Source organism: Podarcis liolepis, assembly GCF_965112155.1.
Source record: "Podarcis liolepis genome assembly, chromosome: 13".
Classification (NCBI taxonomy): domain Eukaryota; kingdom Metazoa; phylum Chordata; class Lepidosauria; order Squamata; family Lacertidae; genus Podarcis; species Podarcis liolepis.
In genome coordinates, this window is record NC_139573.1 from 38,054,125 (window position 1) to 38,071,168 (window position 17,044).

Below are 17,044 nucleotides of genomic sequence, written 5' to 3' on the forward strand. Positions count from 1 at the left end.
ACGGCCTGAATTTGCAAGTTTGGACTGACCACACCCCTAACATAGAGAGCCTGCTGGACTCCAATTCCCATCAGCCCCAGCCAGCATGGCCTGAGGTCAGGGAGGATGGGAGTGGTAGGTCAACAGTAGCCACACCTCTGACCTACCACTTCTCCACGTTCAACCCAGTCCCAAAGCCGTCGGACACAAGAAGCACACATTTCCATCCAAAACAGAGTAGTCAACTTTTTCCTAACCCCATGCCACGAACAACGGGGCATGCAGAAATTTGGAAAATGCAGTGTGGGGTGGTTGGTTTGTTTTTTGGAACAAAGATTTTTTCAAAAAATTACAAAAAAAACTACAGCTGCTACATTTTTACCTGTTAGTGAAGGCACAAGAGAAGAGCGACAACAACTTTTTTTCAAATATGTACCCTGATTAGATTTACAAGGAATATATGACATCCTAAATAACACCATTGCATATATATGAATTAGTAACCACTGAAGTTATAATTAAACTACATTTTATCAGTTGATACTAGATGCGGGCAGCGCTGTGGGTTTGCCGATCGGAAGGTTGGTGGTTCGAATCCCCGCAACGGGGTGAGCTCCCATTGCTCGCTCCCTGCTCCTGCCAACCTAGCAGTTTGAAAGCACGTCAAAGTGCAAGTAGATAAATAGGTACCGCTCCTGCGGGAAGGTAAACGGTGTTTCTATGTGCTGCTCTGGTTCGCCAGAAGTGGCTTAGTCATGCTGGCCACATGACCCAGAAGCTGTACGCCAGCTCCCTCAGCCAATAAAGTGAGATGAGCGCCACAACCCCAGAGTCGGTCACGACTGGACCTAATGGGGTCCCTTTACCTTTACTAGGAAGTGAGGGTGACATGCCAGTCCGAGCCCTTCCTTAGTTCTATGGGTATTCATGCACCATTAAGCCAGGCGTTGTTTTTACATTTTGCCTGAATTCAACCAATGTGTCTCAAGCTTTCCAAAAGTGGTTATTCTATGCATATGGGGCATGTGTGTGAGTCTATTTTTTTAATACCAGAGGACTGCATTGGCAGAGAGAGGCTACCCGTCTCATCTCCTGCCTTGCCTTACCGAAGGATGTGGGATAAATTCAATTCAGTTTGCAGTTAAAGGCGAACTTCCCTAATTCGAACTTTCCGAAACAATATGCGAACTGAAACAGCCATCCTTTGAAATTAGAAGTTTTCTGAATTTTGCAATGCAGGTCTCCCCAGCCAAGTTACATGGACAAAAAATGCATACACATATTAGGGTAAAGTGAGCATTAAAATTATTATTATTTATTAAATTCGTATATGCCCTTCCTCCCTAGATCACAAGGCGGTTCACAATGCCTATACTGGTGAAAAATAGTATACAAAAATGCACTGTATTGGGGAAAATTACTTTGCAAAAAAACCAAACATGTAATATTAGGAGAAATTTGCACTAAAAATGCTGAAGAATTTTCGCGAGGGCTTTTATTATTATTGCAAACTGATGTGGAAATGTAGAGAACTCAAATTAAGGTGGAAAAATGGACAGATCTGTCCAGCCCTGCCTTTCCACACTGCCTTGCCTGAAAAGTACTTTGCTCCAAGTCCAGCTCTCCTACTGGAAATTAGCTTGGCAGAAAATAAAACTGCTTTTTTATATAAGTTAAAAAAGAGCACACAAAAACAAGTAGCCCAATGCAATGAGGTAGTGGTGGAAGGACTCAGCTCCCTCAGCCTCCCATGCTCATTTTTATGTAAGCTACCCTTCTGCACCTTATGTGTGAATGCTTCAGATGCATGCAGAAATATGTGTGGCTGCTCCGACACCTCTGATCTGGCCCAGAGACAAGAATCCCATCTTATCCTGGAGGTTCATTACCAATAGACTATTCTTCTTCTTCTTCTAAACCAAACTTCCGAGTTGCTTAAGCTCACTACTAACCAAACGCCAGCCCTGACATAAAGGCACTGGAGTATTTCCCAAACAGCTGGAAGAAGATGCCTATGTTGATGCCTGGAGCTGAAATCTACAGCAGGCGTAGGCAAACTCTGGCCCTCCAGATGTTAGGGACTACAACTCCCATCATCCCTAGCTAACAGGACCAGTGGTCAGGGATGATGGGAACTGTAGTTCCGAACATCTGGAGGGCCGGAGTTTGCCTTTGCCTGATCTACAGCCTCTGAGTTATGTGACCCACAACAGTCCACACCCACAGGAGGGGAAGCTCCACATTATGCACCCGGCTGCAGCCTCTGACCAAGGTGCATTGCAGAAACAGCACCACCCTGGGGTGGCGTCAGTGAAGGGTTCTGCGTCCACCTGATGTCTATTCAGAGTAGCTTCTGCTCAGGTTTAAAAACCTGGCCTTGCTTGGCAGGGGTGGCCCTGTGCCCTACTTTGCAGAGGACGGCGTCCTCTGTTTGAAGGGCTGTGTGGTCCAAGTCTGGAGAAACAACAAAGAACATGGTGCTGATAATGTCAAGGTTGCAGGTTGGATCTCCTTATGGGACAGCCGCATATCCCTGCATCGCAGGGGGTTGGACTAGATGACCCTCAAGGTCCCTTCCAACTCTACAGTTCTATGATTCTATGAAGGGAGAGCAACAGGGACCTCAAAGTTGCCCATCAACAGCCTGCACTTGCCTAGCAAGATGGAGCAGCAACTCAATCTCCCCCACAGCTTTTCCCACTACGGTCAGATGCATTGCATCTAAATTATGCCACTTATTTGTAAACTCACATCTAATGCATATAGATGACCTCGTACAATTTTTTATGCCTGTCTGTGGGGTGGCCCCCACACCTCCCCTTTTAGGGTGATGCATAAACAGCCCACCCTATGCTTGGTTGTTGCAACTTGAACTTTGGCCCAAATTTTCAGGCAGTACCAACCCCCGTCCATTTACAGTGCTCTAGTAGTTCCCAGAGTGGGCCGCCCCACCTGCTATGGGGCAGTGAGATTACCAGGGAAAGGCAAGAGGGTGGCAGAGAGATGCAAACGACTATCAGACTTTGAAAAGCTGTCGATCAATTTCATTGAATGAATTAAACTAAACGGTTTTCACTGGGTTTTGAATAAGTGTGCAATTAAGTGTTTTGAATTTTATTCCTTAGAGGATTGTGCAAACCGTTATGCTTTTTATGGGGTGATGTATGGGGCACTAAGGGACGGGGGTGGCGCTGTGGGTTAAACCACAGAGCCTAGGACTTGACAATCAAAAGGCTGGCGGTTCGAATCCCCGCGATGGGGTGAGCTCCCGTTGCTGGATCCTTGCTCCTGTCAACCTAGCAGTTTGAAAACACCTCAAAGTGCAAGTAGATAAATAGGTACCACTCTGGCGGGAAGGTAAACGGTGTTTCCCTGCTCTGGATCGCCAGAAGCGACTTAGCCATGCTGGTCACATGTTCCGGAAGCTGTACACCAGCTCCCTCGGCCAATAAAGCGAGACGAGCGCCGCAACCCCACAGTCGGTCACGACTGGACCTAATGGTCAGGGGTCCCTTTACCTTTACCTTTATGGGGCACTGGGGATGAGCTCAGGGAACCAAAGGGCGACTTCCCCAAAATGGTTTGGGAACTGCTTGCTCTGTGGTTTGTATGGTTTGGGAGCAACTTATCCAGGCTGGGCTATGGATCTGAAATGTATGACCAGGCCTGGAAAGGGCGAGAATCTCTGTTTGGGAAGAGTGTGGTTTACTTGGCTGCCCTCACAACAGAACAATGCGTCTTTAGAACTTCTCTCCTTACCTGTTGGCTGGAGGTGTCATCTTCATCCTCGGACCACGCTGACTTGATGGGGAGCAAAGGATCCCTTCTTTCGCCACCTGCTCCTCCCGGAGGACCCCCGTCATCTGTGGATTCATTCTCAGTGGTGGTGGAGTCATCGCGCTCCCCGTCCGTTAGGTTCAGGAGTGAAACGTTGGTACAGGCGGAGGAACGCTTCAAGTTGAGGTTGGGGTTTTCATTGGTCACGGTGGGCTCAACCCTGAGGTGTGTGTGTGGGGAGAAAAAGGCAAACACATACATTAGCCAAGATGACACCCCATGGCGATCACTTTCAGATTTCAGAGAAGAAGAAGAGTTTAGATTTGATATCCCGCTTTATCACTACCCAAAGGAGTCTCAAAGCGGCTAACATTCTCCTTTCCCTTCTTCCCCCACAACAAACACTCTGTGAGGTGAGTGGGGCTGAGAGACTTCAGAGAAGTGTGACTGGCCCAAGGTCACCCAGCAGCTGCATGTGGAGGAACGGGGAATCAAACCCGGTTCACCAGATTACGAGCCTACTGCTCTTAACCACTACACCACACTGGCTCTCAGAGAAGCACCTGTGTTCATCTGGTGCAGCAAAAAGGGATTCACGGCACCTCAGAGGCTAACAGATTTATTGTGGCATCAGTTGTGAGGGGGGTCAGAGAGAAGGGGGTCACTTTCTAAGAGAAGGATGCTCTTGGCCAGTCACAATTTGGTCTCCCAAGACTACAGCTTCCAAGTTCTAACCCCTTCTCTGAGCCAAATACCTAAGGAAAGCAGGCAGAAATCCTAGGTCTTGAGAGGAAGGCATCAGGTAGGTTAAAGGGGGCTGGCAGACACAAAACCAGGGCTCCTGGGTTCTCAGTGACAACAACTCTCTTGAGCACATCTTTGCCTGGCAGTTCAGTGCAGTTCAGCTAAAGATGTTCCTTTCTAAGAACCATACTTGCTTGAGGCGTGGGCTGGCTAAGAGCAAAGAGGACAGAGGAACAGGCTTGAGGTGGCTCAGCGAGAACTGAGGTGGCTAGAGCAAGGTTTTCTGGGACTGGGAAATCTCCGATTCCATGGGAAGGGCCCAGGGGTACAGGGTACTGGAGCAGGGATGTCTGGGTCCCTTAGTTATTGGAGGAAGGGAGATTTCTAGCACCTATCATTGTTGAAAGATCAGGAGTCAGACCACACTAATTCTGGTGTGACACACTGACCCACCCAGCTTTCTAGGGCTATAGACAAAACCCCTTGCACAGGAACATGGGAAAATGCCTTTAGGGCCTCTCTAGACTCTAGGTGGGTTTGGGTGGTCATTCTGCAACATGTCATCGATGCAATAATAAGCACATTAGCGGAGGATTTGTAGCAGGCTATTCACACACCCTTCCGCTTTTATTAGTTCTGCGAAGCTTCTGAAGTTTTATTGCGTTATTGGTGTCTGGAAGGGAACTCTTGTGCTATAACACGACAACCCCACCATGCCAATACTTTGCGGTATGAAAGGTTACAGGATTTCAGCAGGATGTTACAGCACATGTACTGATTGGGAACGAAGCAGCATGGCCACCCTGAAACTTCTGCAGGCGCAAAGCTTGTTGAAAGGGGAACCGAACTGACACACTATCAGGAGCATGAAGTGTCATGAGTCTGCACAATAAAATGGATGTCTGGAGGGAACCTTAAGGCTGCTTCTTCATCTAGCCCAGGACTGTCTACACCAGGGGTGGGGGGAGCTCTGGCCCTCTAAATGATGCTGAAATACAACTCCCATCATCCCTGGCCACCGGCCATGCTTGCTTGGGCAGCTGGGAGTTGTAGTTTGGCCACATCTCATGTAGAGTCACCAGTGGAGAAGGGTTTTCCCCACTAACCTCCTACTTAGAGATGCGCTCCACCACTGATCTCCAATCCCTCCCAACAGATTCCAGCATGTCCCGAGTAGTGCATTGAACTCCACCTCCACCCCTTCCCTTCCCAGGGCTCCCACCCATGGAAAGAGACGGCTTTCTTCTTTTTGGGGAAGCCCTTCAGGCTGCTCGACTTCCCCAGCTGCTCCTTGCTGCCCTGAGCCCGACTCTCCGTCCCCGTCGATGTGTCTCCAGCTTCGTTGATTTCCTTGGACTGCCAGATGGTCTTCACCACAATGTTGGCCATTCCTGGGTTGGGTATGGATTATCTGGTTCAAGCGCGGTTTTCCTTTCCTGTGCCACGACAGGGAACATCTACCGCGGTCCTCCAAGCCAACCGGCACTCCAGGGAGGGCGGGGGCCTCCCAGCTGCTCCCCATGACCTCACAACAGCTGCCGTGGCGCCCATGATCACATGACCCCACCTTCCTAGCTTTGCCCTGTGCCGCCAACGTTCTGTGATGTCAGTGCTGTCGCCATGGGAAAGAAGAACCTGGTGATCTCGATTAGTTTTTCGGACTTCAGCTCCCATCAGCCCCAGCCCGCACAACCAATCATGAGGGGCGATGGGAGTGGTAGTCCAAAACATCTGGAGGGCACTAAGGCCCTATCTGCACTATACATTTAAAGCAGTATCATACCACTTTAAATATTCCCCCAAAGAATTCTGGGAGCTGTAGTTTGTTAAGGGTGCTGTGAGTTGTTAGAAGACCCGCTGTTCCCCTTACAGAACTAAAATACCCCAGTTGCTTTAATAATCAATATTTTCCGGGGGCTCTCCTAACAACTCTCAAAACTTTTAACCAGCTACAGTTCCCAAGAACTGTTTCTCTGCTCTGGTTTGATCTCCATCTTTTTCCCTCCTGAATTTTCAAGATCTCGCTTTGTTTTTCGGGTCTTAATTGTTTCCTTCATGCTGTACAAATAAATCTCTGTCTTTATATATTTGGCGGATTATTATTTTTTGTTACTTCTTCGAAAGGTACAAGAGCAGAACAAAACTGCAGCTGCAGGCAAGCCTTTCATTTGCTGATTTAGGATTTTTACTAAATTGCTTGGTGTCAGGATTTGTCTGCCTAACAGGCCGAACCAAAACACAGAGAAGAACCTACTTGCCGCTGCAATAGGAGTCATGTCATTGGCTGCCTCTGGAGACAAGCCTGAAGGATTTCCCCCCTGAAAGTTTATTACCTGTGAGGCAAGGAAGGAGACTTCACATTGCAGCTGGGCAAAACGTTATGTGTGCAAACTAGAGAAGACAAGCAAGACTCATACGTGTCAATGAGGCAGTTATAGTACAGTGAGTGGTACCTCGGGTTGAGTACTTAATTCATTCCGGAGGTCCGTTCTTAACCTGAAACTGTTCTTAACCTGAAGTGCCACTTTAGCTAATGGGGCCTCCTGCTGCTGCTGCACCGCCAGAGCACGATTTCTGTTCTCATCCTGAAGCAAAGTTCTTAACTTGAAGCACTATTTCTGGGTTAGCGGAGTCTGTAACCTGAAGCGTATGTAACCTGAGGTACCACTGTAATTAAAAGCAGGATTAGATAAAATAATGGAATCTAGGGCTGCGTATACACTATGCATTTAAAGCATATTTCCCCTCCACAAAATACCCTGGGAACCACAGTTTGTTAAGGGTACTGGGCTGAAGCTCTGTGAGTACCTAGGATTCTTGTTTTTGGAGGGATGTGCTTTAAATGTGAAGTATTCGCCCAGCCTAGTTCCCCCATCAGTCAGAACAGCAAGAAATGGAATCTGCGTTTTCAGAGTCTGATCACCAGATGATGGAGATGATGAACAACTTTTGGCAACCATCTGTCTTGGCATTAAGGTTCAGTTGGCAGAGTTCCTCTGGTGACGCCGATTGCATCAGAATACATCTCTTTTGGCAGCTGAACAGGTGAATTCTGGATTGTCAAAACCAGTCACAGGTATTGTATTTATTTCTGAGATTTGTGCTCCATCTCCCTGTATCACATCTGCCTTCACTGCCACAGCTATTAAGCCTGTAGTAAGTAAATAGTGAATGACACAGTGCTTTGTGTCTCACACCCACACATGAGCTACATGTTGGAGGAGCCAGTTATTGTTATGCTCTTCCATGCCAACACAGAATCTGCTTTGCCAGGGACCAGAGTTTCTGACTCACTAATATCAGTTGCGAGCTGCAGATACTACTCTGATTCACATGGAATACTAAAACACAGATTAGCGTTACATGAAAGAGCCACTGTTCCCGCCCTGGCATGGTTAGGATTGCCATGTCATCATAACATAACAAACTTTAAAACCAAAATTTCAACCCATAGTTTAAAAAGCTGGCTTGCTTCAACAGTTAAGATTCCCCAGAGTTTAGGGCTTGGATGCAACATTAAACTATGAGTCACCTAAAAAGCAAACTATGGAAACTTCTGATTTCCTCCTCAGCGCTACACCAGAGAAAGGAGCATGGAAGCCAGAGGCTTGCTGCAATGTGCCCTTGTAACACTAAACCATAGTTTAGCATTACTATATGTGCAAAACATCCCAGAATCAGATTAGACAGACATCTGGTTTGACTCCATATGTGTTCTACTACAGTAGTACCTCGGTTTTCAAAAGTAATCCATTCTGGAAGACCGTTCGAGTGCCAAAACGTTCGGAAACCAAAAACTCAATATGGAAGCCTCAGTACGGAAAACTCAATACAGAAGCTGCATGGCATGTTCAACTTCCAAGGCGTGTTCAAAAACCAAAGCACTTCCGAGTGTATGGTGTTTGAAAACCAAAATGTTTGTCAGCATGTTCAAAAACTGAGGTACCACTGTACAGTGGTATCTCAGGTTAAGAACTTAATTCATTCTGGAGGTCTGTTCTTAACCTGAAACTGTTCTTAAACTGAAGCACCACTTTAGCTAATGGGGCCTCCCGCTGCTGCCGCGCCGCGGGAGCACAATTTCTGTTCTCATCCTGAAGTTCTTAACCCGAGGTACTATTTCTGGGTTAGCGGAGTCTGTAACCTGAAGCGTCTGTAACCCGAGATACCACATTCAAACCTCGGTTGTTGAACGTAATCCATTCCAGAGGCCCGTTCAGCTTCCAAAACGTTCTACAACCAAGGCGCGGCTTTTGATTGGCTGCAAGAGTTTCCTGCACTCAAGCGGAAGCTGTGTTTGACGTTTGAAAACCAAAGCATTTACTTCCGGGTTTTCGGCATTCGGGAGCAGAAACCTTCGAAAATGGAGCCATTCGGGAGCCAAGGTTTGACTATTCTATAGAGTGGCTGGGGTTGATGCGAGTTGCGGTCCAAAACAGCAGGAGTTCTAGCTGCTCAGTCCCATCCCTTTGACTAGTGAAGGCCACCTCACTATGGGGCACTGGCCCAAGCTCAGACTGCCCACACCTCTCTGCCTTCTTACTTTGGCCCCATTGACACAATACAGTGGTACCTCAGGTTACATATGCTTCAGGTTACAGACTCCGCTAACCCAGAAATAGTGCTTCAGGTTAAGAACTTTGCTTCAGGATGAGAACAGAAATTGTGCTCCGGCGGCACGGCGGCAGCAGCAAGCCCTATTAGCTAAAGTGGTGCTTCAGGTTAAGAACAGTTTCAGGTTAAGAACGGACCTCCGGAACGAATTAAGTACTTAACCCGAGGTACCATTATACATTTAAAGCGCCATGAAAGCACTTTAAGCAAGGTTGGTTTTTAAACCACTCTGCGAACTGTAGTTCTGTGAAGTAAATAGGGTAGGGGCGTGTCCTCCTAACAAACTACAGCTCCCAAAATTTTGAGGGAAGCCTTGTCTATTTAAAGTGGTATCATAATGTGGTGATACAGTGTGAATAGCACCTCATAAACAGACTTAAGGGTGGCACTGGCTTCCTCCTCCTTAGTCTCCGCGGTGCCACTGTAGAACTCAGCAATAAGCAGGATGGGAACAAAACTAGAATTAAGCTGGCTCTTCCTGCCATTGACAAGGGCTCCACTTGCTCCTGGGTCTCCCTGCCTTCTACCCTACAGGTTCCAATGGACACCAATTGCAGGTGCCCTTGACTGTGAGGTCCTCAGTACCTATGAGGAGCAAGGAAAGGTGTCCTTCAGCCACCAGCTGAGCAAGTTTCAGATTATTGTTGTTTAGTCGTGTCCAACTCTTCGTGACCCCATGGACCAGAGCACGCCAGGCACTCCTGTCTTCCACTGCCTCCCGCAGTTTGGTCAGACTCATGTTAGAGCTTCAAGAACACTGTCCAACCATCTCGTCCTCTGTCATCCCCTTCTCCTTGTGCCCTCCATCTTTCCAAACATCAGGGTCTTTTCCAGGGAGTCTTCTCTTCTCATGAGGTGGCCAAAGTATTGGAGTCTCAGCTTCAGGATCTGTCCTTCCAGGGAGCACTCAGGGCTGATTTCCTTAAGAATGGATGTGTTTGATCTTCTTGCATTCCATGGACTCTCACGAGTCTCCTCCAGCACGCTAATTCAAAAGCATCAATTCTTCGGCGATTAGCCTTCGTTATGGTCCAGCTCTCACTTCCATACATCGCTATGGGGGAAACCATAGCTTTAACTATACAGACCTTTCTTGGCAAGGTGATGTCTCTGCTTTTTAAGATGCTGTCTAGGTTTGTCCTTGCTTTTCTCCCAAGAAGCAGGCGTCTTTTAATTTCATGACTGCTGTCACCATCTGCAGTGATCATGGAGCCCAAGCCCATGGAGCCCAAGTTTCAGATACTCAGCACTTACTCCCTGCCTTTGAGATCCTTAGTAGGAGTGACTTGCCTAGCATGCAGGCTTTGGCCAAAGGAAGGCCAATGACTAGAGAAGGAAATGCAGCCGTGATCCTAGACTCCAACCTCATTTTATGCTGAGAATCTTTTACTGCACTCAAGAGCCTTTTGGGTATAAAAAGTGGGGTACAGTGGTACCTCGGGTTAAGTATTTAATTCGTTCTGGAGGTCCGTTCTTAACCTGAAACTGTTCATAACCTGAAGCACCACTTTAACGAATGGGGGCTCCTGCTGCTGCTGCGCTGCCGGAGCACAATTTCTGTTCTCATCCTGAAGCAAAGTTCTTAACCTGAGGTACTATTTCTGGGTTAGCGGAGTCTGTAACCTGAAGTGTATGTAACCCAAGGTACCACTGTATATAAAATAAAATGGCATAGTTTCCTTTTCATTATGTGTGGAAGCAGCTGCTTAGCCCAGGCTATGACCTTTTTGCAATGTGCCTGCAACTGCTTTAGTGGGGGAATTGCCAGAAGTGTATCCCTGGAAGCAGGCGAGTTTGAACAGGCAAAAGTTTGCTCACTATTTTTTGACACGTTACTTCTTTTTCATAAAGATTTACCTTACTATGACTTTTATTAAAAAATGGACTTTAAAGGGTCACCTACTTCTTTATAGGAGCAATACTCTCTAGCCTTAAAGCAAAAGAACGCGTCGGAACGTGGCGCGCAGGACTCGAACTCACCCCCCAAAAGGTGAAGGATTAGAACACACACCGCGTTCTTCCCCTTTACGTTCTACTCCTAGCGCCTATTGGCTCAAACGTGGTGACGACATTCGCACCGCCTCTCCGGAAATGCAGACCAGTCTCCAAGCCTCCGCCCCCCACCATTCCTTTTGCCGCCGTTCCCCTGTCAGCCCAGCCAGCCAATGCGACAAGGAGTTTGGCTTGAAGGACAAGGGGTTTCCCGTCCAATAAGAGCCTAGAAGAAGTGTTGACCGCCTGTCAGTTGGGCGGAGGTTTCCTTTCTTTTTCTTTTCCGAAAAAAAAAATCCTCTAGCTTGCTGATTTCGCAAGAAGTACCAGAAATGGGGAGCTGGGAGGAGGGGTAGGGCGGAGCATCTGTTGAGCGACATGTATGAGAGGCCACTGGGAGAGAGAGACTATCTGAAGGGGCGGGAGGAAAGGAGCTGCAGGCGGGACTTGCCGTGACTCCCGCCCAATGGAAAATGCCGAGCAGTCCGGGACTTATTTGACATAAGGAGCCCACTGGATCCAATAGGGCGGGATTTAAACCTGCCGGGCAAATCGCGGGGGAGACTGGTTTGATTTCCACCAATAGGAGCAGGGATAGGGTTGAGGGGCGGCCCCGCGGCCCAATAGGACGGCGAAGCGTCCCTGCGACGGACGGAGCCAGCGGCCAATCGGGTCGGTCCGGGTCGGGTTCGGTTGCTTGCTTGCTTTGCTGGGCCAGGTTCGGGGCCGCGGAGCGGAGAGCGGAACGGGGGGGTAGCGTCGCCCGAGGGGGGTCCCGATCCGCCACCGCAACCATGCCGGCCGTTTCCAAGGGAGACGGGATGCGGGGCCTGGCCGTGTTCATCTCCGACATCCGAAACTGTGAGGGGACGCGGACCTTGGGGAAGACCGTACCGCGGGGTGTGGAGGGGCGGGGGGGGGGATCGGCGGGAGGGAGGCATTGAAAGCGAGGGAGGGAGGGAGAGAGACGCTGTGGGGCGTCGGGGGGCGGGCGCCGGACCGCGGGGAGGACTGGGGAGGGGCCGGGTCGGGCAGCGGCCAAGGGGGTGGGCGAGCCGGCGGAGGGGGCGGCCGTTGGCTGAGGGCGAAGGCAGGCAGGGACGGAGGGGGTTCTTTCCAGGCTCCTCGCAGGGGGTCGTGGCGAGTGTGGGGTGGGGTGGGAAAAAGGGAGCGAGCGAGCCACTGCAAGGTGATGGGTTAAGAGTGGACACGCTTGGCATTTCGGGCATGCCCGCCAAGAGAGTGGGCCGCGTGGGACACTGTGAGAAATGGGCATCGTTGTGGGGGGGAGGGGTGCAGCTGGAGGGAGACAGAAGTGGCCTGAATGACTGGGGGATGCCGGGTTGACTGGAGGTCCCCCCCTCCCCCCCCCCACCCAAGGGCTACGCAGGTGATGCTGCCAGTGGGATGTGCCGTTTTCAGCGCCAGGTGTTCCCTGACTCCAGGACTTAAGGCCTTGGAGAAAGGCGAAGGGGGGTGATGAGCAGGAAGTTGCAAGGCGGGGGGGGGGGGTAAGGTGAGGCATTGGGGGCAATAAAAAGAGGAAAGAGGTATAGGAGGACTGTGGAGAGGTTCCCCGCTTTGTCCAGGCGGGAGTTGGGGTTCTCCTTCTCTGCTAACGCAAGGGCACCCCAATAGGTTGCATCCCGGTACTCGGGCCTTGCCAGGGCAGATTGGATGGACTGGCTCCAGAACTTCCCTTGGGCTGAGTTAGGTTTTGCATGAATTGCCTTTCTTTGAGGAGTGTTGTGTTGCATGTAGGGTTGAAACGGATCTCCAGAAGTTGGCACCGTAAGGAATGTTGCTGCCAGCAAATGAGGAACAGCTATGTACATCCTGTGTTGTGGTTTTTTTAAAAAAAGGATGGTGGGAGGAGGAGATTCTGCTCTGAAATGACAAAATAAATTGTGGCAGGGCTTCTGATTCTTGTTGGGTAGGACATCTTTTCCATGGGGTTCGTACCCCGTGGCTGTTGGTTGGCTTCTAGAGGAGCAACAGTTAACAGGTCAAATGTGTGGCTCTGTTAGAGCGTGGCTGTTGAGTACACATTTGTGGTTCATTACAAAACCCTAGCATTATTTGACACTCTCGAGCACATAAATTTCCAGTTTCTGGGCTTAGTAGCAAGTATTTAGCAAGTCGTTTTTCAAACTGCTTTTATGATCTTGGGAGAGATTATAGTGGTCACGGAAACAAGGGTGTTATATTTGAAACCGAGGAGATCCCAATCCAGCTTTCATCTGCTTATATGGGGATGCTGTGTGGCCAGAGGCTAGAATTATTTGATTCAGCCCACTTTCCCCACCTCCTTCTCTTGTATCCTAGTTTCCCCCTCCACCCTTCCTCTCCTTGGCAAAGAAACCCACAGACACAAGTGTTGTGCAACATCAATTTTGCAAGAACAATACAAGTAGCGGTTACCAGAACAATACTCTGTGGGTGACAGCTTGCAGGGTTAATGTCACATCGTCATTTTTAGACAGCAGATCTCCTAAAACTTATTCCTTTCCCTTCTATTCCCACCACTGAGGTTTAGCAATGAAGTCTGAGTGTAAGAGCACAACCCATCACCGTAATAGAAAATATTATTAAAAAGTGAATTTGACCAGGCCGTGACAAAATGTAGTTATGTGACATGTTGGAACATTCTTGAGATAACTTCATTGCACTGAAAATTAATTGGGGAGAGGGAAGGAGAGAATCATCCTGTAGTGAGGGGGGGGGGAGCTTTGGCTATCTGGGTATTGCTGAACTACTACTCCCATCTTCCTTGGCCATTGGGTGTTCTTGCTGGGGCTGATGGTAGCTGCACTTCAGCAACTTCTGGAGGACCATGGGGTCCCCACCCTTGCTGTAGGAAATTCAGCAGAGCTTAAAGACTGTCTGAATTGGCAAAGGGTAAGTGGAGACACAGGCCTCTTTCCCTGTGTCTTTGCTTGGAGACAGAGGTTTTGTGTGTGTGTGTGATGTTCTAGATTCGAGGTTGCCTTTGAACACTGAAGCTGGCCCTGGCATCTCTGTAAATAAATATTATGGAAGTCACTATAGTTCGGTGGTTGAGCATGTGCTTTGTGTGTAGAACATCCCAGGTTCAATTGCTAGAATCCTAGTTAAAAACAAATAAGGTAACAGATGATGAGAGAGCCTTTATTTGCCTGAGATTCTACAGAGCTGCTGCCAATCAGAGTATATGATACAGGCTAGATGAGCAGTCAGACCTGGTATAAGTAAGGCATCTTCTAGGTTTCTAAGGATCTAAACTTGCAAGATCAGAGTTCGAATCTCAGCTTAAGCCTCAGCTTGGGCCTCTTACTGAGGTGGCTTTATGCAGATTTATGCAGACCCATATGCCTACTGTATCACATTGACAATTTGGAGACACCAGTATTTTGTCAGTTCTTCTCTGAATTAAAACCTGGAAGTGGGTGGTCCATTTCTGGAACTCCTGTTGACACACCTCCTCAGTGCTTATGTCCTAAAAACAGCCAAATTAAATGAGTGGTTCCTCCTGCGCCTTTAATAACTGTGTGCAGGAGGGCATTTTGTCAGGTGCAACATGCCCTGCAGGAATGAGAAAAGCAGCAGCTGCCAAAATTTCCTGGCAAACAACTATTAAAGGTGCAGGGGGCCTGCCCTTTTTGGCAGCCAGCCATTCTAGTCTCAGGAAATCCCACATTCCTGTTTGTGAAAAGTGAACCCTTATCCTCCATTTCCATCTGTAAAATGGGCAAAGACTGAAGGGGACTTTGACCGAAGGTCATATGAATGAGCGAACCAGGCCAAATCATTTGCAGTTGCAAGCCACAAACTGTTAACAGAGACATCAGTGTTTAGAAAATGTCAGAGAGGTGTTTCCCCAAGGCCTTAGGATGAATATTTTGGGACGGGATGTTGTGTGCAAAATGTTTTGAGTCGCAGGTGTCTCTTCTATTGACATGACAGAAATGGTGTGTTGAGGGTTGGGAGAATTCTAGAGAAGTTTCTGAAAGGAGCAACAGTTCAGGCTTCCTGAGGCTCTTTCCAGCACCAGCGAAAGAAGGAGCAGGCAGCCAGGGAAGCACCAGGGAATGTGTGGGCAGCAGTGCTGCGTCTGAGCCGGAAAGGAGGCTGCATCTCAGCGCCAGTTGATATGTTATGCTTTTGAAGATGTAGGAGTCCTTCCAGCAGTTGCATATGTGGGTGGATGTCATGTGGGAAACATTAATGCAGACCTGTGAAATCTGGAATTCCATGATGGGCTGAGAGCTTGGCCTCGGGAGTGGGACACTGAATCCTGCATCAGTGGAGAAGCCAAGGAGATGTGGACGAGATCAGTGATGGGGGCGGGAGTCTCATGGAGAAGTCTCTGGGCTTGTAAAGCAAGAGCAGGATGCAATAGTTAACACATTTCACAGGTCTGTCGCAAAGACATTCCTGCTTGTTACTGATTTCCTCATATTATACAGTCATGCAGGTATTAATAGACCTGTGAGTCTTCTATTAGAGGCAATGGATCTTTGTGGGAAACCTGTGGCCTTCCCTAAATTGCTGGACTCCAGCTCCCTTCCCACCAGCCAGGAAAGGTGGGAGTTCTGGTCCAGGTCCAACAACATCTGGAAAGCCACCCTAGAGGGGGGTCATGGGCCCTTATGTTTTAGGTTCTTTCTTTCTTTTTGCACCTCTTAAGCATTGTGATGTTGGACCATTCACTTGGCACTGCTCACACCCTCCTGACAAGGTGTTACTGGGACAAAAGGAGAGAGCAATCCAGACTGTTTAACTGCATGACACTTTCTATTTTTATACATATATATATATATTTAAAAAGACTCCTGGCAATGAAATTGGACTAAGGAACTTAGTTGTTTTTCCTGCTTCATTCACAACAAATGCAAGGAGTTGTGTGTTTACCTGTTTGTGTCAGGTAAAAGTGGTAGCGAGCATCTAGTTTGGATTTGTCCCCTGTTTAAGTTAAAACATATGGTGGAGATATAAGGGAACACACTCTCTAGAGAGCATCACCCTGCACTGTAGTTTAAATAATAATTGCCACCCAACCAACCACCCTCCAGAGTAGCTCCTCTGGCTTTCTGTTTTGTTGGGTTAAGAAGCCCGTATGTCTTTCGCCCTTCCATTTAATGGTTTCTCCTAGCTTTGAACTTACCATGTTTCAGTCCTGAGCAAGGAAGGACCAGCGGAGACTATCCCGTTATGGTGAATGGGGCACTCCCCAACCAACCTCTATCTGCCTTCTATCAGTCCACGGGTGGCATCAGCTGGCAGCTTCCTCCTCAGTTTCAGTAGTGCAGAACTCAGCAGGGAAGAGGATGGGATTGCAAAGCTATACATGAGTTGGCTCTTCGCATCATTGGCTCTGACTCTACCCTCTGCTGGTTTCCATGCCTTCCGATCCCAGTGGGTGACCTACTATTGCCATTGGGCACCTGCCTTCTTCCCCAGAAGGGGTCAATCACTGTGTCCCATATATAAAAAGCAGCCCCACACCAGAACAGGTTGTATATGCAGGGAATCCATGTGTACTTGCCCCCGCTCCCTGTTTATGGGTGGTTTTGTGCTTCACCTGGCAAACCCTTTTTAGGTCCTAGGTTCTGTCACTAAAAGTGGCTGTTGTGGAAATAAGAGATGGGGTTCCCTTTTCTGAGAGTGGCGCTGTCTTCAATCTGGCTCTCACTCACTCAGGAGCCAACTGGAAAAGGAGTGTTTACTCTTCAGGTGCTCCTGTGTAGACAAGAGAAGTCTGCCCTTTCTTGCCAGGTCTAGTATGGGGTTGACTGCTTCACACAGCCACCTCCAAAGCGGTACAAGTTGCCTTTTGTGGGTGACCTCTGTGGGCTTCCCCCCTCCCTGTAAGGACCCACAGATGTGGGAGGTCCATGGCTGAATCGACCAATTCCCCCTCCCTTCATTTAAAAGCAGACCCCAAAATTAGATCAGAGCA

The 17,044-nt window shown here is 48.6% G+C and overlaps 2 protein-coding genes across 18 annotated transcripts in view; one reads left to right on the forward strand and one right to left on the reverse strand.

Moving 5' to 3' along the window:
- Positions 1 to 6,044, reverse strand: part of TSKS (testis specific serine kinase substrate) — a 28,288-nt gene extending 22,244 nt beyond the window's left edge. For 5 of the 12 annotated variants that reach the window (XM_083469848.1, XM_083469844.1, XM_083469847.1 and 2 more), the window contains exons 1-2: positions 5,693 to 6,044; positions 3,739 to 3,976 (exon numbers count right to left, since the gene is read on the reverse strand). In XM_083469848.1, the coding sequence (XP_083325974.1) occupies positions 3,739 to 3,976; positions 5,693 to 5,889 (435 nt within the window). In that variant the 5' untranslated portion in view covers positions 5,890 to 6,044. The remainder of the gene's footprint in view (positions 1 to 3,738; positions 3,977 to 5,692) is intronic. The other 7 variants (XM_083469842.1, XM_083469843.1, XM_083469850.1 and 4 more) reach the window with 4 other exon arrangements.
- Positions 6,045 to 11,773: 5,729 nt separating this feature from the next.
- AP2A1 (adaptor related protein complex 2 subunit alpha 1) overlaps positions 11,774 to 17,044 on the forward strand; it is a 43,327-nt gene continuing 38,056 nt past the window's right edge. For all 6 annotated transcript variants that reach the window (XM_083469547.1, XM_083469550.1, XM_083469549.1 and 3 more), the window contains exon 1: positions 11,774 to 11,967. In XM_083469547.1, coding sequence (XP_083325673.1) covers positions 11,901 to 11,967 — 67 coding nt within the window. In that variant the 5' untranslated portion in view covers positions 11,774 to 11,900. The remainder of the gene's footprint in view (positions 11,968 to 17,044) is intronic.